General features: G+C 44.8%; 1 protein-coding gene across 6 annotated transcripts in view; it reads right to left on the reverse strand.

Moving 5' to 3' along the window:
- Positions 1-26,957, reverse strand: part of PTPN11 (protein tyrosine phosphatase non-receptor type 11) — a 90,049-nt gene that overhangs the window by 16,739 nt on the left and 46,353 nt on the right. For 4 of the 6 annotated variants that reach the window (XR_014826937.1, XR_014826936.1, XM_021073563.2 and 1 more), the window contains exons 7-13: positions 14,181-14,277; positions 13,106-13,185; positions 12,826-12,984; positions 10,844-10,975; positions 6,629-6,783; positions 5,678-5,745; positions 5,007-5,158 (exon numbers count right to left, since the gene is read on the reverse strand). Coding sequence is in view for 4 of the 6 variants with exons in the window: in XM_021073563.2 (XP_020929222.1) it covers positions 5,007-5,158; positions 5,678-5,745; positions 6,629-6,783; positions 10,844-10,975; positions 12,826-12,984; positions 13,106-13,185; positions 14,181-14,277 (843 nt within the window). In the remaining 2 variants the exon portion in view is untranslated. Of the gene's footprint in view, positions 1-5,006; positions 5,159-5,677; positions 5,746-6,628; positions 6,795-10,842; positions 10,976-12,825; positions 12,985-13,105; positions 13,186-14,180; positions 14,278-26,957 lie in introns of all 6 variants that reach the window. The other 2 variants (XM_084995585.1, XM_084995584.1) reach the window with 1 other exon arrangement.

Below are 26,957 nucleotides of genomic sequence, written 5' to 3' on the forward strand. Positions count from 1 at the left end.
TTAACGAACCCAACTAGTATCCATGAGGATGCAGGTTCTATCCCTGGCCTCGATCAGTGGGTTAAGGATCTGGCGTTGCAATGAACTGTGGTGCAGGTTGCAAATGTGGCTCGGATCCAGTGTTGCTATGGCTGTGGTGAAGGCCAGCAGCTGTAGCTCCAATTTGATCCCTAGCCAGGGAACTTCCTTATGCCTCGGGCACAGCCCTAAAAAGACCAAAAGAAAAAAACTGAACAGTAATTGCCATACCAGGTCAATTTAAGTCTTGCTGGCAACAACTCAAATTCAGCCTGTACTATTATGTTTCTATCCTGGCTCAGCTGTGATTACAGAATTGTTAAAGGTAACCTGTCCTACAGAATGATTCACCCTGAGAGAACATGGCCCAGAGCTATGTACACTGAAGCTTAAAGGACGCTTCCTATGGGATGTGGAAGTACTTCCTTCAAAGAAGAGTTGCCTAGCTGGGAATTTTTTTTCTTTTCCTTTTTTTTTTTTTTTCTGCCTTTTGTCTTTCTAGGGCCACATGTGGAGGTTCCCAGGCTAGGGGTCTGATTGGAGCTACAGCTGCTGGCCTACACCACAGCCACAGCAACGCCAGACCTGAGCCTCGTCTGTGACCTTCACCACAGCTCATGGCAACACCGGATCTTTAAGCCACTTAGTGAGGCCAGGGATGGAACCCGCAACCTCATGGTTCTTAGTCGGATTCATTTTCGCTGCGCCATGACAGGAATTCCTAGTTGGGAAATATGAGTCTGACAGGGGTGAAGGTTAGCAATTCTCAAACTACCTTACATGTGTACTAGGGTTGAGCAAATGAATAAATAAATTGCAGATCATGGAAGCCATGTTTCTCCCAGTTAGAGAAAGATTAAACAGAGAGAGCAGGACAAGAGCAATAATTACTTAGCTAATTAGCAATTCAAAGAATATTACATGAGTACAAACAAGCACACTCAGTACCCAGATCCTGGCTAAAATAAAAAGAATCAGGGCTCCTTTGAAAAATGGCTGGGAAAGTACGAGATGAACCTAGATCATCCTGTGGTGTCAAAAAAAGAAAAAGGAAGTAATCAAAAATAGGAACATAGCAAAAAAAACCACAGGAACCAACTTGAAAAGGTTCCCACCAGGCAAACATGGGACAATTTTTTGTTTTTTTTTTTAATTATAGCTGATTTACAACATGCTTGGGACAATTTAAACAACAAATTGAATAACAGTAATGGACTATAACCCACTCTGACATAAATAAATAAATTAAATAAATAAATAAGGGAGAAGGAAAACTCTTCCGTATAGTAGGCTTCCATCTAATGAATGAAAAGGGAATGATGAAAACAGAAAATCGCCACTGTGCAAATGTCACAGTGGTCATTTTTCTTGGTAAGAATTGCAAATAAATGTGAAACTGGTAGGTAGAAAGTATAATGAAAAAGTGTTCATCTATATAGTCTGAAGCATCTAGAAGATATTAATTAAAAAGGAAAAAACAGGAACTTAACAATGGAGAAATCTGACAGACAACACAACACCTTAATCATCAGATCAAAGTTAACACCCCACCAGGAGTGAAACAAACCAAGAGGGAGTTTGTGATGTGATGGACCAGAAAGGACATAGCATCACTTTTGCAACAGTCCTGTCAAAAACACATGACCTGAAATCTAATCAAGAGAACACATCAGACAAATCCAAACTGAGGGATATTCTTACCAAACAACTGGTCTGAACTCTTTAAATATGTCAAGGTCACAAAGATTAACACTGCAAACTGTTCCAGATTAAAGGAGACTAAAAATACATGACAAGTAAATGCACCATGTGACCCTAAACCAAATAAAGGATATTGGGACAAACTGGCAATATTTGAAGTCTGCAGATTCAAAAATAGTTTTGTAAGACAAAAAAAAAAAAAAAAAAAAAAAAAACAGCTACAACTCCAATTCGACCCCTAGCCTGGGAACCTCCATATGCCATAGGTGTGGCCTTAAAAAGACCAAAAAAAAAAGTATTATATCAATGCTAATTTCCTGATTTTGAGGATTTTACTATGGTTACAGAAGAGAATGTCCTTATCTCTAGGAAATACACATCAGGGTATTTGGAAGCAAAGGGACATAAATGTTAGCAACCTACAAATATTTCATTTAAAAATTATTTATATATGTATATATAAAGTTATTTTGTGTGTATATATGTATGCATGTTTCACACACACCTACTATAGATATATATATACATAATACACACACATATATATGCAGAGAGAGAATGGGAGTAAATGATAATAAAGTAAGTGTGTTAAAATGTTAACAGTTAGGAAAGCTGGGTGAAGAGACTTTCATACACTGTTTCTGCAAATTAAAAAAAAACTTTTTTAGCTGCGCTCATGGCAATGCTAAGTTCCCAGGCCAGGGACTGAACCTGCACCACAGGAGCAATCCAAACCACAGCAGTGACAATGCCAGATCTTTAACTACCACCTGGCTGAGCCACCAGGGAAACCATTTCTGCAAATTTTTAAAAAATTGTTTTAATACTGTAAATGGAAATTAACAAAGGTAAACAGCAGTGTGCAAGAAGATCCATTTTTAAAGACTTGGGAATTTTATCTTCCTCGCTCATTTGCATTTCCCTGGCTTCCCACCTCCGTTTCTGCATTTCCTCTTTCAAATGCTGTTTCTCTACTTCCTTCCCCACCCCACCCCCAGATCGCCACCCCTGATTGTTATTTCTTTTTTTCATTTATCCCTCTAGAGCAAATTCTTTCATTCTCAAAGGTCCTTAATGCTTCGTAATTTTGAAAATCACTATATTTCAAAATAATCAATTACCCTAAATGAGTTTTGATCTTCTGCTTAATTTAAAAATCAGACGGGTTTAATATCTTTAAGTCTGCCACTTAAATCTTCTACTAAATTAAAATATTTCTTACCTTACCACAAAATCAAGTGGCAAGTTCCTATACTGAATCAAACAGTACAATGCAGAAAACTGTATATCACAGAATCCAATTTTTAAAAATAAATATAATCTAAGCCACACAATTTTCTGTTAGTTCAAAGGCTCATACACCAAATAGTTGTTAAAGTGCTGGTACATGCTGGCACCAAAAAAGTATTGGCTGAGGGGATGAACGCATGCATTCAGTACTCATGGGACCAGACCATCGAGGACATCAAGTTTCTAGAGTCCATACTGAGTAATACTTAAACTATTCTACCTCCCCGACCCCACACCCCCCATAAAAGAGCAGCAATAAAGATTTTATTTAAGTAGTTCCTATATCCAGGAGTTCCGTCTTGGCGCAGAAGAAACGAATCCGACTAGGAACCATGAGATTTTGGGTTCGATTCCTGGCCTCGCTCAGTGGGTTAAGGATCCCACGTTGCCGTGAGCTGAGATGTAGGTCGCAGACACAATTCGGATCTGGCGCTGCTGTGGCTGTGGCGTAGGCTGGCAGCTACAGCTCCAATTAGACCCCTAGCCTGGGAACCTCCATATGCTGTGGGCATGGCCCTGAAAAGACAAAAGACAAAAAAAAAAAAAAAAAAGTAGTTCCTATATCTAAATTACAACTTCAGATTTAGGGTCAGAGGGACCATATATGGTAACGGGAAGATCTGAAGTGTCAGAAAAGCTGGGAGGGGAAGTCCCTAAGTTCTCCAAAACAAGAAGAAAAACCAGAGCTTCTGAAGTAAATCAAGAGCTTTTCCCCCAGCTTTTCTGAGCAAGACTACATTATGTGCTTCAAGATGTTCCCGAATAATTTCAAATTTGTACCAAATGTAATACACTCTCTTTGTATTTATTAAGGACTCCTTCTCCTTGGGTAAATTTTGCTTTAAGTATTCTGGGCTCCAATAAATATAACCAGAAGACAATTATAAAACAGCCTATAGTAACCATCTTAATATTTCATAGCACACAGCATAACACAAAGTCAGACTTAAAGTACTAAAGTTCAAAACCAGTAGCTTGCAGAGCTTCTGTGCCTGCCTGATTGCATCTCTCTCAAGCGTCCTATCTTAATAAATCTATTTCTTCCCTAAAAAAAAAAAAACAAAAAACAAAAAACAAAACCAGTAGCTTGTTAACTGTTTGACCTTACCTTTCTATACATGTGCCACTTCTAAAGACGTTTTTGTACAATGAAACAATCTGGTGAGTACTTTTGTGTGGACTGAGATCTTACTCACTCTGGCTAACCAACCATGCTTTGGTAATGTGGCCACTAGGCTGCTAGGCTAGAAATTTTTCAGTTAGGTGGCAGGTCCCATTTTGAGAAGACCTTACTTCCAATTTTAAGAAGCTGAGTTTTCTGACAGGCCATAAAGAGCAGGCAAATAGCACTGATGTTTAGACACTCCCCTGTCTGCAGCATGGCAAAGGGTTAGGGGTGGGGCAGAGGATAAGCACAGCTCTCCAAAGGAGCAGTCTCCTCAGTCCTAATTAACTCAGCTTTGTGTCTGCTCTGAGTAGCTTCAAATGGAAAGGCTCCAATTTCACATTGTTCATTAGGCATGACTTATTAAAACTGAAATTTTACTGTTTCCAATTCAACCAAGTTGGCAGATCCAGCCCGTGTGCTGTGTAAGAATGAGGCATTCCTTTAAGAGATGGAATCACGATCAATACGGCCTGGATCAAAACTGGAAAAGGCTGGAAGCATCGAGGCTTTGAGTTCAAAGCTTGCCACGTGAGCCTGGGAAAATCCAAACCTTCCTGTGGTTGGTCCCTAGTCTGTCAGGCCTGGTGCCCCTCCCTGAGCTACTCTACACTGAAAATTCAGAGTTGTGAAGTAAGGAATAATTTGTGCCCGGAGAGGCCCTACCTGGTTGGGAACTTGTTCCTCATTCTCAAAGAAAGAGATATCTATCAAAGTCTGTCCTCCTGCTCAAAAGGAGGGCATATCTAAGCTGCCCCCCCAAGAAAACCAAAAAACAAAACAAACAAAAAAAAAACACTGAAAATCCACACGCCAGCTTTCTGCTTGGTACCTGTTCTTCTTCAATCCTGCGCTGTAGTGTTTCAATATAATGCTGGACGGCCATATAGATGAATCGGTACTGTGCTTCTGTCTGGACCATCCCTGACCTCTGAGACCGCACCATCTGAATAGTTTTGGGAACGTCGATGTCGCAGTCAACACCTACAAAGCAAGCACCACGAAGCATCAGAAGAAACTGCAGAGACGAGGTGAAGTGGTTTAACGCACAACGTTCAGCAGACTCTAAGGCAAAGCAAACTTAGTTTTTAATATTATAACTGAACATGGTCCAAGGGCCACAGCACTGGCCCTCCAATCAATACCAACAATCCTAGATGACTACGTGGTAAAGTGTCAGAGGTGAGGAGTCCCTCAAGTCCTCACAGCACTGCCCCATTCCACCAGCAGGGATTGGGCAGCTGGGTAAAGACCACCACTGCACGTTCAACAAAGAGACCATAGCAGCAGGATCTGCAGCACCTAGGCTTTGATTTATGTCAAAAGCTCAAAGAGCATCACTTTAGTTCTCTGGCAAACATGCTGAAAGTTGAAGTCTTTCGCCCAGATTTTTGTGAAAATATTTTAACATTTAATTGTTTTCCACGGGTTATTTTCACCAGCACTTTTCTTCCAGAAACGGACAATGGGAACCGTTAGTGTCTTGCCCTCCGGATGACTTACCTTTCTCTCTGATGATGTCAATAAGAATATCAATCACAATGAACGTCCCTGTCCGGCCAATTCCAGCACTGTGGGCAGAAGGACAATGAGCAAGGACAACAGAGTCATTCATGAGAGTTTTATACTCAAACCAAGCTATTAATGTTAATAGAAACAATGTTTGCTCTTGGGAGTATTTATAAGATTGTCTATTTATATTTGCAAATATATTAGCAAAGAGGACAGGGCTTTGGACTCAGTCCATCCTGCCCTCGGAGCTCAGCTTCTCCAGCACGATGTATCTGAGGCAAGCCCCTTAACCTCTCTGACCCTCAGTTTCCTCATCGGTGAAATGGGTTGCTGTGAGGATGAACAAGGGATGAATAACAAGGAGCTCAGATGTTGGGATGGGAGCTTTACAAAAAATGAATAAACAACAATTCACACATATCTACTTGCCCAACATGAGAGAGATTTAGGAGACCAAACTTTCCCCAGTAAAATAATGAAGCCCAAACTGTAAACACAGGTGTGGAGACCATGGGCATAGCTTCTGGAACCCTGTGTGGGGAGGGGTCCAAATATTCTGAAGCAAACAAGTATACCATCAGGGAAAATATATATACCTTATTTCCATGGAAAAAGAGAACAGAATCACAATCAAAGAGATGAATCCTAAATTACTATATTAAAAAAGAAAACCAAGCAATCATTACCAGACTAAGGGCTCCTTGAGAATAAGGACCCTGCCACCACCCTCTGCCCCACCACACCCTGAACCTGGCAGTCCCGTAGGATCTATGGGAAATATGGTTTGGGGTCCAAATGCCCCTTAATGCAGTTACCCACACCTCAAAAAGAGACTAGATTCTTCCCACTGTTAAAAAGTCGGGGACAGACAGGTGAAAACAAGCCCCCTGGGTATTAGGAGATGGGACAGGCGGCATCCTAGAGGCGGAAGGAATTGGTCACCTGCAGTGAACCACCACAGGCCCTGCATCCATGATGCTCTCCTGCTTGTGGTGGACCTCCTCCAGGAAGTCCAGCACGCCCCCAGGGTCACTGGGCACTCCATGGTCCGGCCAGGTCCGAAAGTGGTATTGCCAGACCGTTCTCTCCGTATTCCCCTGGAGTAGAGCCAAGAAAAACCAGAAAAGAATTAAATAAATCAAGGGGTTGAGGAGGAGCCCGGATCCCATCTTTCCCAGATCCTACACGAGCTGGGGCCCAGGCCGACAGAGGCTGTTCACGTTCCATGTACAGGTCCCTCCACAAGTTTCCCAGGTCTCTCTTCCTTTTGGGTCTGGCTGAGCAATCCCGAAGGCAACCCCTTGCCTCTGTCATAAGAACCAAGACGTCTCGCACAGCAATTTGTTCTTCAGGGAACCACGACCTGCAGCAGTCTCTGAATCATCAGCGGCAGAGAATGTCCCTGTTTCTCCTCATCCAAGTGTAGCTCAACTTGCCAGGCACCTGAGGCCTCTGGGACTCAGGGCTCTCCTGCCCAGATGAGAAAACAGGTGCTCCCTCAAGACACTTGTTCCTTTGTCCTTTTATATCTGGCCTTCCTCTTCTCCCCCAACAGACACTTTTATTATAATATGAGAGTAAATTTCTGTTTGGTGCAAAGCAGATAAGATGACAGGCTTTGCAATCAGATGGCTGGATTGAGGCCCAAGTCCCAGCATTCACACCCACAGTGTCCCCTGGGCATCGCCAAGCCCCAACTTCTTCATCTGCAGGTGGGGATAAGAATCTCTATCACAACACCACTGTGAGGACTGAACAAGGCCAGTCACACACACAGCCGCTGCACAGAAGCACACTGGCACTCTTGTGAGGCATGAGCATTAACAAAGGTCAACAATGGTACCAAGACCACAGAGAACCAAAAAGCATCATGCTCTGGGTCTACCCAGAGCAGATGACTGTAACAGCACCATTCATCACTATGCCTTCTTCCTAAATATCTGGACACAATCTGAGCTAAGTAACATCCTTTTTTTGTTTGTTTGCTTTTTAGGACCACATCTGCGGCATATGGAAGTTCCCAGGCTAGGGATCAAATCGGAGCTGCAGCTGCCAGCCTACACCACAGCAACTTGGGACCTGAGCTTCGTCTGCAACCTACACCACAGCTCACGCCAACAACGGATCCTTAACCCACTGAGCGAGGCCAGGGATTAAACCTGCATCCTCATGGATACTAGTCAGGTTTGTAACCCATTGAGCCACAATGGGAACTCCTAAGCAACACTTTTAAAGCAGATCTTAACGACAGAGAGAGTAACTAGACAATGTCCACCACCAGTGACCTTCAGAACATCCACGGAATCTGAACCACAATCAAGATCTTTCCTTAAATTATGTGCATTTAATCTGCTGAGTCATGAAAAAGATTTTTCTGGATGTTACCAACAAGCTGAAAATCAAGGGGCTACACGGGTCCCAGAAAGGACAGGGAATGAGAGCGACGCAGTGGTCCTGAGCAACCTTGCTCCTCCTCCCTCATAAATGGCCACTAAGGTCTCTGCCCCAACTTCTCCTTCCCAGACAATAAGGAGACTTAAATAAGATCACGTGATAGCCCTTTAGGAAAAAATGGAAGGTGCTATACAAAAAGCAGACAATCTGTGAGCAATTCCAGAGAAGTGATCTGTCCCTAGTTAGCACCTTCGTCCAAAGGTGCAAAATACAAGCCCAAACGCAAGCATTTCCCAGAACTGCGACTCCAAAATCTCTGATAACAAAAAGATGGATGGTTTATCACTAACACTGAAGAAAAATCCACCTGCTACTGAGAAACACCTCATAACAAGAAGATGTGTGGTTTATCACTAACTGAAGAAAAACCTACCTGGAATCTTTGTCCAATGTCCTCGAAATCCCGCTCTCATTTCTGCCTGACAGCTACATTTTTCCAGCTCCTCTCGCCATCTCTGCAATCGACTGCACCTCCACCCTCTCACACCGTCAGGAGAACTGACCCCGGCTGACATCAGATCTCCTCGGGAGCACAACCACCTAAGTTTCCAGCTCACTTCAGTCCCCCGACCCCCTCAGGGAACTCACCAGACTGCCAAGCCCTCCTCCACTCTCCACCTTCTTACCCAGCTCCTGACCATCACCCTCCATGGACCTCCACTCCCTCCACCCTCTCTCCATCCACTGTACCCGCCGGCAAAGCCCCAGGCCTGGATGAACCCAAGCACTCACTTGCTCTGTTTTGTACCCAAGAGACAGAGTGTCCTTGGAGAAAACCAGACCAGGTGATTGGTATAACTAAATGTTCAAGGTCACACCTCACTTGGGCACCCAGCACAGCCCAGAAATTTACTGCATTTCTTGCCTCGCTACACAATTTACTAGTTCATCCATCCTTTCCCACTTTCTTCAAACCCTTCATCTTCCTATTCCTTTTGAATGTCAAGGGATGTCCCAGCCTCACGCCTGATAAGAGAATTTAGAGAAAATCCATGTCAGCGCTCCTCCCTGCACCTGTGGCCACTTTGCCTCTTTCAAGAAGTACTGACCCTCATCAGGCAAAGCCAACCCAGCCATGATCCTCTGTACCCTGCCTCCCCTCCTCGCCCAACCCCAACCTTTGCCTCCCTGGTCTCTTTGCCTTGATGTCTCCAAGGCTTCTCAAACGTTACGTGTCCAGGAGGTTTTGCCTAAATGCCACCCCCGCCCCTCATTCACGCCATCATCAAATCCCTTCCCATTTATTTCCACAACTATTTCCCTTCAGTGCTCTCCTTTCCACCGCCGCTGCCACCACTTACTGTCTTTTACCTAGATGATCCCAGCCCTACCATCCTGACCATCTTCTCCCAGCTTTTCAGACCTCTGCCATGCGCCACCACCACTCAGACTCAAAACCCTAAGATGTCGGACTCCTCCTCCGCCTCCAATAGTCGAACTGCCCCTGAGCACCCTGCAGACTGCACCCCCCCCCCGACAAGGCATCTCTTGAGTCCCTTGCTTTTCTCCCAGTTTATTCTGGCATTTTACATGACATTCATTTCCAAAGGAAGAAAAAAGTAGCATAACAAGGTGAGGAGGCCATCAGACCTAGACCAGCCGCTAGGGTCATCCCAGCCCAATTCTCCCTATGGGCTGTTCAGACACCCTCCTGGCACCCATCTCTGGATGTGTGAACACTTGGCATGAGAACCGCCACCAACTCATGAATAAAACTTAGATTTCTTCACATGAGACTATTCCCAGCTTGGTCCCGACCTCTCTCAACCCAAGTTTACTCCCTCCCTCAGTTCCCACTTGCCTTCATTCCCTATAAATCCCATTTCCCTACAGCTGGCACTTCAGAAGCCTGGCCCACAAGGATGCTTCATCTGGGAGGCCCTCTCTCCACCTCTTCTCCCACAGAAACCCCATCCTTAAAGGCCCAACCTCTTCTGAGACGGTCCCCAACACACAGGGGAAGTTGGGGAATGAAGCCCAGCCTCAGCAGAACCATCACACCTTAGACAGGTGTGGCAGGTGGTGTCTGCTCAAGAGCGTAGGTATCTGTGTACAAGGCACCTTGTGGCTACGTAACTGCAATTCCTTGAGGACAGAGGCTGTTACATTCGCCTCTGTGTCCCCAAAGGACCTGGAATGAGTAAGCCCCTATAACCACAAAATTAAACTGAAACCAAATCATTCTGGATTCAAAGCTAGTTGACCTAGGGACAAACTCGAACCATATACAATTAAAATCTGACATCATGGAATTTAGTCATTAACAGGCCTCAAGGCCTTTGCACGTGCTGCTCCCTCTGCTTGGAACACTCCTCTCCTGACCCTCTGGCCACTCCTCCACCTTCAGGCCTTGGCTTCCATGGCTCCCTGTCAGAGAGGCCCCTCCTGTTCACTCTGCCATGGGTACCCAGTCGCTCTCTAACCCATCATCCTGTGATTTTCACAGACCCAGCACAATCGGAGAGCTTAGTTGGTTTTCACTCGTGAACCTTCCACCTCCCTCGGCTCTGTGGGTGCAGGGATGGCGCTGATCTGGTTTGCGATGTACCAGTAGTACCTCCACGGTCCCTGGTACATAAAAGGTACCCAACAAATGGACGTCAATCAATAAGTGAAGGAATGCCTGAATGTTTGCCAACAGAAGTAACTGCACCACACTGGATTAGCAGTTACAAAGTCTCTAAAGTACGACAATATACTTACTTGTCCGACCTTTGAAAGTTTAAGTTCTCTTAATGTATAGTCATGAGCGGCACTTTCTTTGACGTTCCTAACGCGCATGACCCCGTATTCTTTTAGCGCATACTCATCAGGCCAGTATTTGACACATTTACTCTGGAAGGGATCAGAGAAAAGACAGTTAATCTCTGTGAACTCTGGTATGAAAGCCTAAAGCAGCAGAGAACCACCAATGTTTGAGTCTTAACGACCGCTAACTTGGAAGAGAGCCTATCTGGTATCTAACTGTTGGATTTTCAAAGAAAAGGAAAGAAGAGTTCAAATAAGAAAAGTCGGTGCATGGTGAACCAAGGAGAAGTGGGAAGAGAAAGCCACCACTGCAGAGCTGTCTGCCCTAAGCCACAAGTCAGAGGAGAGCCGGTGCTCATTTATTTCTCTCCCAAAGAACCTGAGGCAGAGAGAGGGGAACTACCCCATGCAAGGGTGCTTGTCTAGCAACCACTGAGCTCTGAATTCCGGAATCTGCCAGTCACTCTGCAGGGAAGGCGAGCAGGGACTCTGGAGGTGGATGGGCTGCCCAGTGAGCCAGACTGTCTGGTTCCTTTCCGCACCAGTGTGGGAGGCCTCCGTGCCTTATCTAACCTAAGTGTGAATAACTCCAGCACAGAAAGGCAGCTGATATGGGGTCTGAACCAGCTGCTTTTTCTATATCCAGATCCATTTGATACCTGCTACACATGCCACCTTCACATAACTGGGTGCCTGGGAACGCCAAGCCCGCAATAGCTGCTGGCTTCAGAGCAGGCAGATTGGAAAACATGGCACCAAGAGAATCATGCTTGCTGCCAAAAAGGAAGAGATTTCGCTCACTGAGAGATGAGTCTGCATGTATTTGGTGATGTATCCTGGGCAGAGAACGCTTTTGTGTCTTGTTTTTTCCTGGGAGCGGTCACCCACACCACTCACTTTCCACAACCACCAAGACACAAACATCAGCAAGAGAAATCTACCTTGTACATCGGGAAAACAGAGAAATTCACTGTTATTACACAAGAAATAAGACAGCAGCTACAGACATTCCCCACGATGATGAAGTGGGGAAAAAAATGGTAGAAGGAAAGTTCGACAGAAGAATTAATGGATGGTGCTAGTTTTTTGCGGTCTTTTATTTATTATTCTGAATTTGTCTTTCCCTCTAGTATGCTGCAGATCCAAATACCTCTTTGACAGATTTGATTCAATTTTTATTATCCCAAATAAACACTTACTATTAAGTGTATCAATGCGGTTAGTGGTCAATCCATTCTGAGGACTGCTGGTCGCTCAAGAGAACACAAATTAAACCACAACTCCTAACACCGTAGCTGACACTACACTTCTGCAAAGTACTGTGCTCCCCTCCCAGCTTCCCAAACTCTTGATATAAACCTTGGCAAACAAATTCTAAACTGCAAGCCCTAATACTTTAGCTTTAAATTAAAGCCCAGGAATCAAAGGCAGTCCAGAGTCTGGTTTTCCTTCTGTGCACCGGGGGAATACCAAGGGAGGAGATTATCAGAAAGGTCTGCATGAAAATTTCACTGGAGAAGACAAACAGCAGATTATACCCTGCAGAAGAAAAGATTAACTGAAAGATGTATAGCAAAAGAAACTTATCCAAAACAAAACACAGAGGGGAACCAGGTCTCAATGAGCAATAGGACAACTTTAAAGAGCCTAATATACGTGTAATTGGTATCCAGAAAAAGTGGGTTGAGGGTACATATTTGAAGACATAGTAAACATTACTCACATTTGAAGAAAATTGTAAGTCCACAGACCCAAGAAGTTCCATGACTTCCAAGCAGAAGAAATATAAAGAAAACTATACCAAAGTATGTCATAACCAAATTTCTCCTGATCCCTTTTTTCCAGAGGGTAAGAGAAAGTGAAATGTGTTTATTCAGTTCTTAACATGATCAACCTGACATGTCCAATACTTTAAAAAAGCAGAGTATGTAGTATACCTTTCCTCTCTCCACTTCTTTTGTTGTCATGACAATTACTCGGGAGTTCTCCTGAAATACCATCCTCCAAAAGTCATTCACCGTGTTTTGCAGGCAGCCTTGGGTGGCAATGTAACTCTTTTTGGGCTTTGAGTTGTTGCACTTGGTTTCAAATTCAGGCTAGAAATTTAGGAAGAAAATCCTTCAAACATCTGAAAGCTGCTTTTAGGAAGGAAGGATTTATAATACAAAAATCGGCTAGCAAGGTAAAGTCAGAAACACTGTGAAAAGCCAAGTTTACCATGATGATATTTGCATTGATGTAATCTGAAACAGGCTCATTGGGATCACCATCATGTAAGACGACTCTGGTATGATCAACTGGAAGAAAACGAGAGCATAGTCACAAAAGTACCCAGACCTCTCAGGGCAGGTCAGTTCAAATCAGTTCAACCTCAACTTCGTCCAAGTTGTGTTCATTTAATGATTAAACAGCATCAAAAACTAAACTCTAAGTGAATATGACAATAATCTGAACATGAGGCCTCATAATGTTTTCTTTAAGGAGACTAAAGTAGTAATGTCAATTCCCTGGTGTTGATAATGCACTATGGATAGATAAGACATTTTCACTGGGAGAAGCTGGGTAAAGGGTACAAGGTAAACCCCCTACATATCTTTGTAACTTCGTGTGTGAATCTAAAAATCATTTCAAAACAAAAAGGATTTAAAAAAAAAAAAAGAAGAGTAAAGTACAGATAAATAACAATGATATCTGAGATATGCTTCAATATAATTCAGGGAGAGAAGCAAAGTGTAACAGAATATAGATGAATCAAGACTGGGCATGAGTTGACAATTGTTGGAGCTGGGTGATGGGTACCCGTGGGTTCTTTATACTACTCTACTTTTGAATATATTTTAAACTTTCCATAATAAAAAGTTCTTTTAATGAAGTAGCATTAAATACAGTATCTAAATGACAAGATTCTGATGACAATTATTTACTGACTAAATTCTGTACAAAAGTACATGCGCCAACGTCTGCAGAGCAAGGACACAAGCCTGGAACCCCTGAGGATCGTGGTGAGACCCTGGGAGATGGCAAGCCTTGGGGAATCAAAATCTCCAAAAGTGGAATTCCCATCACAGCACAGTTGAAACAAATCTGACTAATATCCTTCAGGACATAGGTTTGATCCCTGGCCTCGCTCAGTGGGTTAAGGATCTGGCATTGCTGTGACTGTGGCATAGGCCAGCGGCTATAGCTCTAATTTGACCCCTAGCCTGGGAACCTACATATGCCATGGGTACAGCCCTGAAAAAAAAAAAAATCTCCAAAAGTGACTGATATTGAGAAATACATTGATACTTACAGGGCAGGATGTTTTTATATCTATTTTTGTTTTTATTTTCTTGCCTCTGACCCTCTTTTCGGCTATAGAGAAGCTTGCACTCCTGTTGTTGTAGTGTCTAGAGAGAAACAAAAGTAGATATCGTCATGCATGAAAAACTTCAAAACACAAACAAAACAAAACACTGACCCAGCATTTCTGCTTTAAGGAATTTATCCTAGAAAATATTCAAGGGTCACGGGCAATAGCTACAAGAATGTTTTCCTTAAACCCATATCGACAGAGGCAAAAACACTGGAAACATAAATGTGTAACCAGAAAGGGCTGCCTAAATAACACTTTCATTCATTCATATAAAAGAATGTTCTATGGCATTTAAAAGATATTCAATGAGAATATTTAATGCCTTGGAAAGATGATCAGAGTATTAACTGAAAAGGTCAAATTTCCAAAACAGTGTCTTACATAAGCCATATGTCTGCATGTGCCTATAAGAAATGGCAGAAGGATATACATCAAAAAAATAATGGGGATTTTTTTTTTTCAGAGCACTGGCCTTTTCTTTAACTTTTTTTGCCTAAATTTTCTACAATAAAGATTTATATGAGAAACCTTTTAAAATAACAATTATTAAGAATGAAGATAGTATGAGAAAAAGTCATACATATATATATGTATGACTGGGTCACTGTTATGCAGAGAAGAAATTGGCACAGTACTATAAATCAACTATAATTTGAAAAAAAGTCAGAGTTTCCGCTGTGGCACATGGGTTAAGGATCTGACTGCAGTGGCTTGGGTTGCCGTGGAGGCACAGGTTCGATCCCCAGCCTGGTACAGTGGGTTAAAGGATCCAGGGTTGCCAAGTGAGGCACAGGTCACAGCTGCAGCTTGGATTCAATCCCTGGCTCAGGAACTTCCATATGCTGTCAGTGCGGCCATTAAAAAAAAAAAAAGAATGAAAGCCAGTGAGCATTGGTATACAGTACCCAAATAATCGATGTGATCCATGTTCTTGAGGAGTTCATGATCTGCCTACTTTTACCACTAATTGATTCTGAGCAAACCAAAGGCCACTTCTCAAATTTGGATCCCGGCAGATGGTAGAAGTGGTTTTGGTACCACTGGATCGTGGGCATGCAGGCTTTGTTTGTGAGGCTTTAGAGTCCTCCTTTGCCCCCAAACACATGTCAGTGCCCTGGGCAGCCATGTGGCGTCTGCAGATGCCACTTTCCTAAGCTCTGAGGGGAGGGGGGTGGCCCCTGTGCTCCCAGCCAGGGTCGGAGGACACAATGCAAGTGGTTACGAAGGCCATCTCTAAGGGAGGTGGGGAACACTATCAGGGAAAGAAGAGCCTAAACCAGGCAGCCACAGTGGGGCTGCCCCAGGAGAAGAGGGAGAAGCAAGGAAGTAGAGAGGGGGGCCAGCTGCAGGAACAGACAGAGAGATGGACAAGCCAGGATGAAGTATTTTCAGAGAGTAGGTCTCATTTTCAAAAGGACCAAAAGTGCCTCTTCGAATACCACTGGTTTCCACCAAGCCTAATTTGTAAGGGGAAATCACAAATGAGCAAATCAAGAAAGTGAAAGGCAATCTAAAAGAAGAAAAAAAATGTGGAGTTCAGTGCAGCAGGTTAAGGATCCGGCATTGTCACTGAAGTGGCTTGGGTTGCTGCTGTGGCACGGGTTTGATCCCTGGTCTGGGAATTTCCACATGCCAAAAAAGGGAGGGGGAACATTTGTTTATATACATATGTATGTATGTGTGTATGTATCTATATCTATAAATACACACATGAATATATATGTTTATACATATGTGCAAATATATGTGTATGTGTGTATATATACATATTTAATACATTTATATGTGGTAAAATGATTATTACCCCTTAAAGAGCTCTCTACAAGGAGAGGCAGAGTCAATTTCTCATAACACAGCAGCCCTGTTATATTTCCATTCCATTTATCTGAAATTTCACGGACAGGTATGAAAGTCAGGAGTTTAAATTGCTATTTGACTCTAGGTTTCAAAATGCAATATTCAGCCTTGACACATAGCTCAAACCGAAGTGTTTAGCCAACTGAAACCCACACAGAAATAAAATACAATGTATGCAGAACTCTGACAATCAAACAGTCATTCGAAATTTTTAAGTGAGCTCAGATTAAGTCATTACAGCCATTTGCCTTTCAGAGCTGGCACTTCCTTTGAACTGTGAGCCAGCCTGACTGTGCAATATTGCTGTGCTAGGAAGAAGGTTCAATCTTGATTTTTTTGTCATTAAGAAGTGAGGTTCAAACACTATGAACTGAATCAATCACTTAAACATCAACCAAGTGGAAAGAAATAACATCAACAAAAGCTTCACGGCAGGGGCGGGGGTGGAGGTACATACTAGAAAATAACTAGGAGCTTGATTCAAAATAAACTTGACAATGAAGGGTTCAAGTGTTCACTTATGAAACAAACTTCAAGTGACGCTTCACTTGTGGAGGGCACTCTGCCAGAGCAATCTCTAAAAAAGGCCAGTTTCACCCAGTCCCTCCCAGTTTAATCACCTTGAATTCTCCCTCTGCCTTCAAAATCAGGTGCAAGTTTTCCAGGACAACTCAGGAGATGACCTCTTCTCTGAGCTAATGGAGGCCTGCCTCTAACCCCAGCTTCTGCTTGGCCAAGTCACTATCCTGTCTGTGCCTCAGTGTCCTCAGGTGTAAAGTGGAGATAATTCTAATTACCTACCCCACAGGGCTGGTGTAGGAGCAATGGCACGCTGTCTATACTCCAACCACACCAAAATAGACAGAAGGGTCTTGAGCTCACCATGTTTCTTCAGGCCCTGTTATATATGCCATCCCCTCTCCCTAGAAGTCCCTTTCTCTCCTTTGGTACCTATTTATTCATTAGGACCCATCTCAAATACCTCCTTCTCTGGGAAGCCTTCCTGACACACTCAGCAACTTGGAGCACGACCTCCCCATGCTGAGATACACTGCACTGTCTGCAGTGACCAGGCTTGTCATGCTGAACCCCAGCTACACCCTTACAACCTGTCTCTTGTATTACAACCTGTCTCTTCTGTTACAGAGCATGGAGCACCTTTGTTTGCCTACAACCAGTGCAGCATCAGGCAAAAAGCAGGCTCTTAAAATGTATCTACTGAATAAACAAATAAATACAGGGGGGGTGTGGGGAGAGAGACAAACCACAGACCATCACTGATGCCGATCTCTGCACTACCAGCCCCACAAAGCATCCCCCACTGACACAGTCCCCCTGACTTCAACATAAAGGAAAACCACTGTAGGCAAAATACTAAAATGGCATTTCTGGGAGTTCCCGTCGTGGCTTAGCAGTTAACAAAGCTGACTAGTATCCATGAGGATGCAGGTTTGATCTCTGGCCTTGCTCAGTGGGTTAAGAATCCAGCCGTGAGGTGTGGTGTAGGTCGCAGATATGGCTCAGATCCTATGTTGCTGTGGCTGTGGGGTAGGCTGGCAGCTGCAGCTCCAATTCCACCCCAGCCTGGGAATTTCCATATGCTGTGTGGGCTTGGTCCTAAAAAAACTAATTAATTAATTAATTTAAAAAATGGCATTTCCCAGGACCTCCCCTTGTGGCTCAGCAGAAATAAACCCAACTGGTATCCATGAGGGTGCGGGTTCAATCCCTGGTCCCACTCAGTGGGTTGAGGATCTGATGTTACAAGAGCTGGGGTCACAGACACAGCTTGGATTCCCAAATTGCTGTGGCTGTGGTGTAGGCCAAGAGCTACAGCTCCAATTGGACCCCTAGCCTGGGGAACTTCCATATGCCACAGGTATGGCCCTTAAAAAAAAAGGTATTTCCCAACCTTTAGTCATTTGAAAAGCATCAAGATGCTGTGCCATCTCAGCACACCACCAATTATATCAGTCATTTTCTTAAATTAACTGCCTCTTTTCCTCTTCATAAAATGTATTTCTAAAGGAAACTTCATGGAGTTCCCGTCATGGCTCAGTGGTTAATGAATCCGACTAGGAACCATGAGGTTGCGGGTTCGATCCCTGGCCTTGCTCAGTGGGTTAAGGATCCAGCGTTGCCATGAGCTGTGGTGTAGGTCGCAGACGCAGCTTGGATCCCGTGTTGCTGTGGCTGTGGCTGAGGCCAGCAGCTACAGCTCCAATTAGACCCCTAGCCTGGGAACCTCCATATGCCGCAGTGTGTGGCCCTAGAAAAGACAAAAAAAAAGAAACCTCATATTATTAGCACAAATGAAAACCAGTACCTGGTGTGGTGCAGTGGGTTAATGATTCAGTTTGTCTCTGTGGAGGTGCCAGTTCGATCCCCAGCCCAGTGCAGTGGGTTAAGGATCCGACATTGCTCCTGCTGTGGTGCAGGTCATAGCTGAAGCTCAGATTCAATCCCTGAGCCAGGAACTTCCACAATGCCATGCCATGGGCATGGTTAAAAAAAAACAGATAAAATTGATTTTTATTGGGGGTGGGGCGGCTATGCCTGCAGCATACCAAAGGTCCCAGGCCAGGGATCAAGCTTGAGCCACAGCAATGACAATGCCGGATTCCTAATCTGCTAAGCCACTAGGGAACTCCTAATTCAATCTTACTTACTGTAATGGGGTGCCTCTGAAAACCATCTCACACACCATGAACACTTAGCCAGACAAAATTCAGAGTTCCAGGCTAGGGAAATCCTCATCAATACCCATGGCATGTTGGCTGGACCATCTACTCAGCCCAGCCAGAGGCTTTCCTCATCCTGCGTGAAGTTACCAGTCACTGCTTCCATGTGAATCTGAGGTTTGAATAGCATGCAAGCAGAGAGAGTTTGGGCCTTGGAATCTTTGAGAAAGGACAGGCCCAGAGGCCCTGAATCCCAGGCACAGTCAGGTGCTAAGCGCCAGCAGCTGACAGCTGTCACGGATTAATAGTGACTAAGAGTATGTCTCCACGCAACCCCACTCCTTGGTTTAAACACATTCGCATCTGCACCTGGGGCCCAAGTTGCCTGAACACATTTCATTTCCCACAGTGGAAGGCTGCCATCCATCTAGAATGAGATTGAACATAAAAGGAACTCAGAAGTTGCTACTTTCCATGCTCTGCCCACAGAGGCTCCCCAACCACACTGGAGACAATCAGCTACTTCCTGCTGAGGGGCACCTCCTCCCCCAGCACCAGCCTGAGGAGGCAGGAGAATACCTGACAAGCCCCGCCCCCTGGAGGTGGCTTATCTTCCCTCTCTCTCACTTCTCACCAGCAGCCCCTCAGATGGGCGCCAAAAGCTGTGAATGACCTGTAAGGCTGAAAATCAGTCTCCATTCCCGTTCTCCACCGGGCCTTAGCTTGGCGTAAGGCAGCGAAAAGGACAATATAAAACTGGCACAGAGTTCCTGTTGTGGCTCAGCAGAAATGAATCCAACCAGCATCCATGAGGATGCAGGTTTGATCCCTGGCCTCATTCAGTGGGTTAAGGATCCAGCGTTGCCATGACCTATGGTGTAGGTCACAGACATGTTTGGATCTCATGTTGCTGTATCTATGCTGTAGGCCAACAGCTGCAGTTCCAATTCAACCCCTAGCCTGGGAACTTCCATATGCCTCACCTGCGGCATTAAAAAGAAAAGGAAAAAAAAAAAAAAAAAAGCTTGGGCACAGACTGTGAAATATCCCGTTTTACCAAGTAATGCCACCAAAGGCTTTGCACTCAAGGATGAATCCTCAAAAGGGACCAGAGGCTAGTTACATCACCTGATTACATGAGTCAGAGCTGACCAACAAAGGAATTATATCCAACTATTAAGCTTTTACAAATGGCATTAAGAGAAAGTCAATCCCCGATCCACGTTGTGCATTAGGAGTGCCCAGCAGCATGAACAACTGCGGATGGAACAGGTGTTCCTGGGGCAGAACTATCCTCTACATATACAGCTATTGAACATCTCTACTCCCCACACCTGGACCCTTGCCAGCAGGGGCACTTCCAGTCGCTGCGCTGACCAGAAGAGACCCCCACAGGTTTCCAAAGCCCTCTACTGACCACTGGAACTGGCCACTGAATGTCATGAATGTGAAAGGAGAAACAAGATCAAAGAAAGACAGACAGACAACAAATGACTGTCAGGCAGTCCCTCGCACCAGGACACTGGTGCAGGAACCATTTGCCTACACTGCTCTGAGCAACAGGGACAAATTGCTAAGGGGAAAAAAAAATAATGCCATTAACTATTAAGGCCTGAGCAAACTGTACAGCTACTTTTTTTTTTTTTGTCCTTTTAGAGCCACATCCACAGCATACGGAAGTTCCCAGGCTACGAGTTGAATCGGCGCTGCAGCTGCTGGCCTACATTACAGCTACAGCAATGCCAGATGCAAGCCTCATCTTCGACTTGTACCACAGCTCACGCAACACTGGATCCTTAACCCACTGAGCAAGGCCAGGGATCGAACCTGCATCTTCATGGATACTACTCGGATTTGTTTCCACTGCGCCACAACAGGAACTCCGGAGAAGAACTTCTGACAGAGGAAGCAGCAGCAAAGAGTACAAGACAAATGTATCGATATAACTTAGTACATAATTTATTATGTGGCATGAAATTTAGGGAGTGAGATCCATGAAAACTAAATGAAACAAGTTTCTGGGAGGAGCTGAGGCCTGAGGCAGGTGAGCAGCTGAGATGGGTGCAAGGAAGAAAGGAAGACATTCCAGCAAGTTAGGGACATAAGCAAAGGTGGCTAAGAGGCTAGAGTCAGGGGAAGTGGGAAGGAAACTGACTGAAGAGTCTATAGCTTATGTGATATAAGTGGCGGAAAATGAGGTTAGAAGGGGAGAGTAAGAAACGATGGGGCCCCTGAAAACTGGGCAGCAAATCTTCAACCACTGAGTAAGAAGCACAGCACAGACTTGGAGTCTGAAGCTCCAGAAGTTCAAATCACAGCCAACTACCTGCTGGCCACATCCTTAGAGACAACGTTCTCCCTTCTTCTGGACTTCAGTGTCTTCACCCTCAGAACGAAAATGCTTTGCCTCTGGTGGGAAAATGAAAGTCACTGAAGGTTTCTGGGCAGAACAGTGACAGGAGAAATGCTGAGAGTAGAGGAGCATGAAGGGTGAAAGGAAGGGCAGAGGCAAAGAGGAAAAGAGCAGCTCTTATCTGGTGAGGCGACAAGAGCCTGCAATCCTGGCCATAGGTGAAACTCCTGTCTCTGCCGCTACCCACCTGGGCAGTCCTGGGCAGGTGCCTTGATTGCTCAGAGCATCCAGGAACACAAGATCTGCCTACCTCACAAGATGCAACAAGATGACTCCCCTAGCCCCAAATGCAGAACCCAACAGACAATAAATGCTGGCTAGCTTCCTTCTCCTGCCTTCCTCTAAGACTGGAAAGACAGCTAGGAAAGGAAAATCCAGAGAGCAGAAGACCCCCTGTGCTACAGGCTGCAACTGTGGCACAAGTTCAATCCCTGGCCTAGAAAATTCCATAGGCTGCAGGTATAGCAAAAAAAGAAAGAAAGAAAAAAAGATAAATCAAAAGGACTAGTGAATGGCAGGGTATGGGAGAAAGAGGAGGAAAGATGAGGTAACAGATGCTCTGAGGACTCCAGCCTACATGGTCAGAGACCACACAGGACAACTACAGAGGCAGAAGTTAAAGGGGATTGTTTTGAAGGGAAAATAACAAAATGGCAGGTCTGGTTGTGAATGTTCCAGTTGGAAGAGATAGGACAGCCAAGAAGAAGTGTAGAAGGCACAATTGCACAATTCAAAAGGTAAAACCAAAGCCTGGAAGCAACACAAACTTAGGGGTAATCAGACTAGGGTGAAAATGGACGTGCTCTTGTGAAGAGCAAATTAAAAGCAAGATGAGCAGAAAGCCCAGACCATGTCTTAGAGAACCACCAGAGTTAGTTGATCGGGAGAAGAAAAGGCAACAAACAGCAAGAAGGGCCCATGGGAGGGGGAAGAAGGAATGAACTAGGCAGAGGCCACCGCAGGTCAGAAACCAAGGAAATGGTGGGAATGAGGAGCAGGACAGCTGTCTCAAGGGGAGCACATGGGAGAAAGAGGCTAGAAAAATGACTCTCTTAACCACCATAAGAAAGCCATGGGCATCTTCTGAAAGTGTTTCTTCAGCACATTGGAGCTGGCACATTCCAAGGTTAAAGAAAAAAGGGGCTAAGAAGGAAGGGCAGCTCCAGCACAGGCCCACTGGCTGGAGAAGACAGAAGGACAAGGGAAGGTGGACAGAAGGACAAGAAAGCAGCCAAGTCGTTCAAAGGCAAAGGGGAAGGGAAAACCAAAATGTGAAAGCACAGTCAGTTCCTCAATTCTCTGTAAAGGTGTCAAGCAGCTCCAGCAAATGAAAACCACTCTAAAGAAGAAAACCTGACAATGGAGGGGCACAGAACAAAAGGGTGGGGGAGGCTGAAAGAGAACAGTTCAAAAGAAACAAAGGAATTTCTCCAGAATGGAGCTGGTGGAATTAAACCCCTAAACCACTGATACTTTGCCTATAGGAAGGTAGCAGCCCTACTATTTAAACAGCTGGGTGCTTAGGCCTGAATGGAAAATCCTGGTGACAGCTCAAGGTTGCCCTCCCAGAGCAATTTTAAGCATGAGGCTGGAGCCCTGGTTGGGGGCTGTTGTTCCATGTGGCTTTGCTTAGTCACCTAGCGGAAGATTTCCGCTAGAGATCACCAGCAAGAGTAATTATTCGAGACAAGCTTCGGGTGCAGTTAAAGTCATATCTCCATAAAACCTAACCATCTCAAAGTAGAATTTATAGCTCCCCTGAGCAGGGTGTAATCACTTTAAAGAAATCAAACTGGGAGTTCCCATTGTGGCTCAGTGGTTAACGAATCCGACTAGGAACCATGAGGGTACGGGTTCAATCCCTGGCCTCGCTCAGTGGGGTAAGGATCTGGTGTTGCCGTGAGCTGTGGTGTAGGCTGCAGACACGGCTCGGATCCCTCTTTGCTGTGGCTGCGGCTGTGGCTGGCAGCTGTAGCTCTGATTAGGCCCCTAGCCTGGGAACCTCCATGTGCCACGGGTGTGGCCCTAGAAGAAACAAAAAGACCAACAACAACAACAACAACAAAAATCAAACTGGACTATGGATTTTAAGACAGGCACTAGCTCCTCCTAGAGATATGTCGGTAGGCAGAGTGCTGGTGGAATCTAGGACATCTGTGTGGCTGTCAGTGAAAAGCCCGTGATGCCCCAGCAAATGGAGAACAGCTTCAGACCACAACAAAGGACAGCCTTGTGTAATGGAAGGAGTCTGGGCTTTAAGGAAAAACCAAATGACAAAGGAAAACAAGCTTTAAATTGCTGGGAAAATAGAACTCCAGTTAGTAAGGTTTTGTGTAGGATTTGCCTATGCATGCTGTGATTTTTTTTTTTTTTTTTTTTTTAGGCCTATACCCACAGCATATGGAAGTTCCCAGAGTAGGGGTCAAATGGGAGCTGTAGCTGCCGGCCACAGCCACAGCAATGCTAGATCCAAGCCCTGTCTATAACCTACATCGCAGCTCATGGCAACGCCAGATCGTTAACCCACTAATCGAGGCCAAGGATTGAACCCTCATCCTCATGGATACTAGCCAGATTTATTACCTCAGAGCCACAACAGAAACTCCTATACTGTGTTTTAGGAGTTCCTGTTGTGGAACTAAAATATTTCTGAAATTCATTATTGCAACACTGAGTAAACAAATGTGTGGAGGGGTCTCAGCAACTAAAACGTGCATTCACCAAGACTCAAACAGGGGCTCCAAATGAAAACTGTGTAAGAATTAGGAGGGACATTTCGAAGCAAAGCCTGGAACATTCCTCCATACTTTTTAAGCATCAGAAAGCTGTTCCTATTAAATATATACTGTTCTAGGAGTTCCCGTCGTGGCGCAGTGGTTATCGAATCCGACTAGGAACCATGAGGTTGCGGGTTCGATCCCTGGCCTTGCTCAGTGGGTTAAGGATCCGGCGTTGCCGTGAGCTGTGGTGTAGGTTGCAGACGCAGCTCGGATCCCGCGTTGCTGTGGCTCTGGCGTAGGCCAGTAGCTACAGCTCCAATTCAACCCCTAGCCTGGGAACCTCCATATGCCGCAGGAGCGGCCCAAGAAATAGCAAAATAAATAAATAAATAAATATATATATATACTGTTCTAAATCCAATACCAATCTCTCTTGCTACTGAAAACAGTTCAGATTCAACACAACACAAGTACTTATTTTGTGCCTACTGAGTGCCAGGCTCTCGGGTGGTTGGATTCTGGGGCTAAGGTGAACAAAACAGGACTACCTGTCCCTGCAGAGCCCACAGACTGATCTGGACTATTTTATTAAATAACACACACACATTAGACACAAAACAGCAGGATCAAAGTGTGTCTCTTTATTCGTTCACCAGTAGTTTCATGTGAACAAAATCTCTTCTTATTCCTGCAGACCTAGTAATGTCACCTGCTTCTATAGACTAAGTTACAAGAAACAGACAATAAACCAATAACCACACAAATTATTCCAAGGATGGTGAGTACTATAAAGGAAAAGATCTGCAGCTATGTGCGTGTGTAACAGGAAGAACCCTGAGGCATGGGGACAGGGATCAAGGAAGGTATCCCTGAGGAAATGACCCTGAGGCTGGGAACTGAAGAGTAAAGAGGTGTTAGCAAGGTGAAGTGAGGAAGGAGGAACATTCTAGTACAATCCACCTGTAACTCCTTTCAATTAGTTGAAAAATCATATTCCCATTAGACGTATAACAGGCAATTCAAACTTTAACATGTCCAAAATGAACCTTGATCACTTGCCCCCAAAACCCATCCCTCCCAGTCTTCCCCAAATCCATCCATCCTGGCCTCCCCCAAACTCATCTCTCAGCCTCCCCCAAACCCAGCCATCACAGCCTCGCCCATCTAAGTAAACGCTAAGTCCACCCTACTAATGCTCAAGCCAAAAACATAGTCATCTTATCCTTGCCTCAGCTCTGTCTTATCATACAATCTGTCAACTCTGCCTTCAAACACTGACAATTCTACCTTCCAAAAGTCCCAAGATCCCAACCACCTCCACTGCCGCCCTGGTCAAAGCCAACCTCAATTTGCTGTTTACATTACTGCAATTGGCTTCCCTACCAATCTCCCTGTTTCTATTCCTCCCCCCACCCCCACGCCCTCCGCTTACAGACTGTCCTCCATTGACAGCCAGAGTGATCACCTCGCTCCTGTGCTCAAAATTCTCCTTAGATTTTTCCATCTTATTCCAAGTAAAAGCCAGTGGCCTTACACTGACCCGCAGCGCCCTGAATGACCTGACCCCTCCATTATGGCTCTACCTACATTTCTCTCTTGCTCACTCCTCTGACTGTACTGGTCTGTCTGCTGACTGTGTGCCACGTTACCTAAGCACATCCCCACTTCAGGGCCTTTGCACTTTGTTCCCCTTGCCTAGAATGTTCTTCCTGAGGTTCTCTGCATGCCTTCCTCCTTTATTATTTCTGTTTGCTCCATTTGAGCAAATATGCTCCCCTCAAAATGCCACTTTGTCAGAGAGATCTATGCAAAAATGGTGATGCCCACAACAGTGCACTCTTTTATCTTCCCCTCCTTTATTTTCTCCACAGCATTTATCACCCTCTCAAATACTGAATACTGACCTGTTTGTTTACTGTGTGTCTCTTCCAATTGACTCCATAAAGACTCTGATTTGTTCCCTGCTACATCCCTAGAACCCAAAGCAGAGACTCCAGCATAGAGTCTGTACTTAATAAATATTTGCTAAATGAAAGAACAAACCAATCCCTACCAACACCAACGGCTACTATTTTGGGAAGACTTGTGGGGGGTGTCTGCTCAGCTCCATATAACCTTTAATGGACCACCCTGTTTTTCCCCAAACAGGGTGGTCCATGAAGATGTACTTGTTCTATGTGATCATGTCCCTGGACCAGAGACGGATGGCATCTGAGCCAATGAAAATCGCTGAGACTTGGCTACAATGACTGAAAGTTGCTAGCGTCAATATCTGAAAGGGGTGAGAGGTAAAGTTTATAAGTCAGGAGGCAGAGAAACCTGACGAAGAAAAACAAGAATGAAGCAGGTGTGTAGAGAGCTGGGATACTGGATTCAGAGGGAGCAGTGAGATGGAAGAGGAGGGGGAAGGGAAAGAGTGGGGGCTGAAGAACTACCAGCAGCAAGATTTCCATCCTCAACTTGGTCCTGCAATCAGAGGCAGTGTCCAGGCTCAGCCCACAGTGCCCCTGGCAACCCAGGTCTAGAAACTCAAAAGGGAAGAAGAACAGCCACAGAGAGAACATGCAGCCATGCAATACGGCCCTCACCATGAAGCATAAAGGCTGAATTCAGGTTTCAGGTACCTTGTGCATTTCAGGCACAAAACTGCAGACTCGTAACCTGCTTTTTCAGAGTTCCCATGGTGGCTCAGCAGGCTACAAAACCGACTAGTATCCATTAGGATGTGGGTTTGATCCCTGGCCTTGCTTAGCGGGATAAGGATCCAGTGTTGCCATGAGCTGCAGTGTAGGTAGCCAACGTGGCTTGGATCCTGCATTGCTATGGCTCTTGCATAGGCCAGTAGCTGCAGCTCCGATGTGACCCCCAGGCCTGGGAACTTCAGTGTGCTGCAGGTGTGACCCTAAAAAGAAAAAAAAAATTAAAACAATAAATAAATAACCTGTTTTTCATTTATTTAGTGTCAGTCTCATTACTTCATTTCAACAAATCCTGAAATATTATCCACTCCTTTACATTCACAAACAGAGACATGAAGAAGACA

Source organism: Sus scrofa, chromosome 14 (genome assembly GCF_054392235.1).
Source record: "Sus scrofa isolate SSC_HxYL_T2T_F1_AM1 chromosome 14, Sscrofa_HxYL_maternal_Yorkshire_Landrace_v2.0, whole genome shotgun sequence".
Classification (NCBI taxonomy): Eukaryota; Metazoa; Chordata; class Mammalia; order Artiodactyla; family Suidae; genus Sus; species Sus scrofa.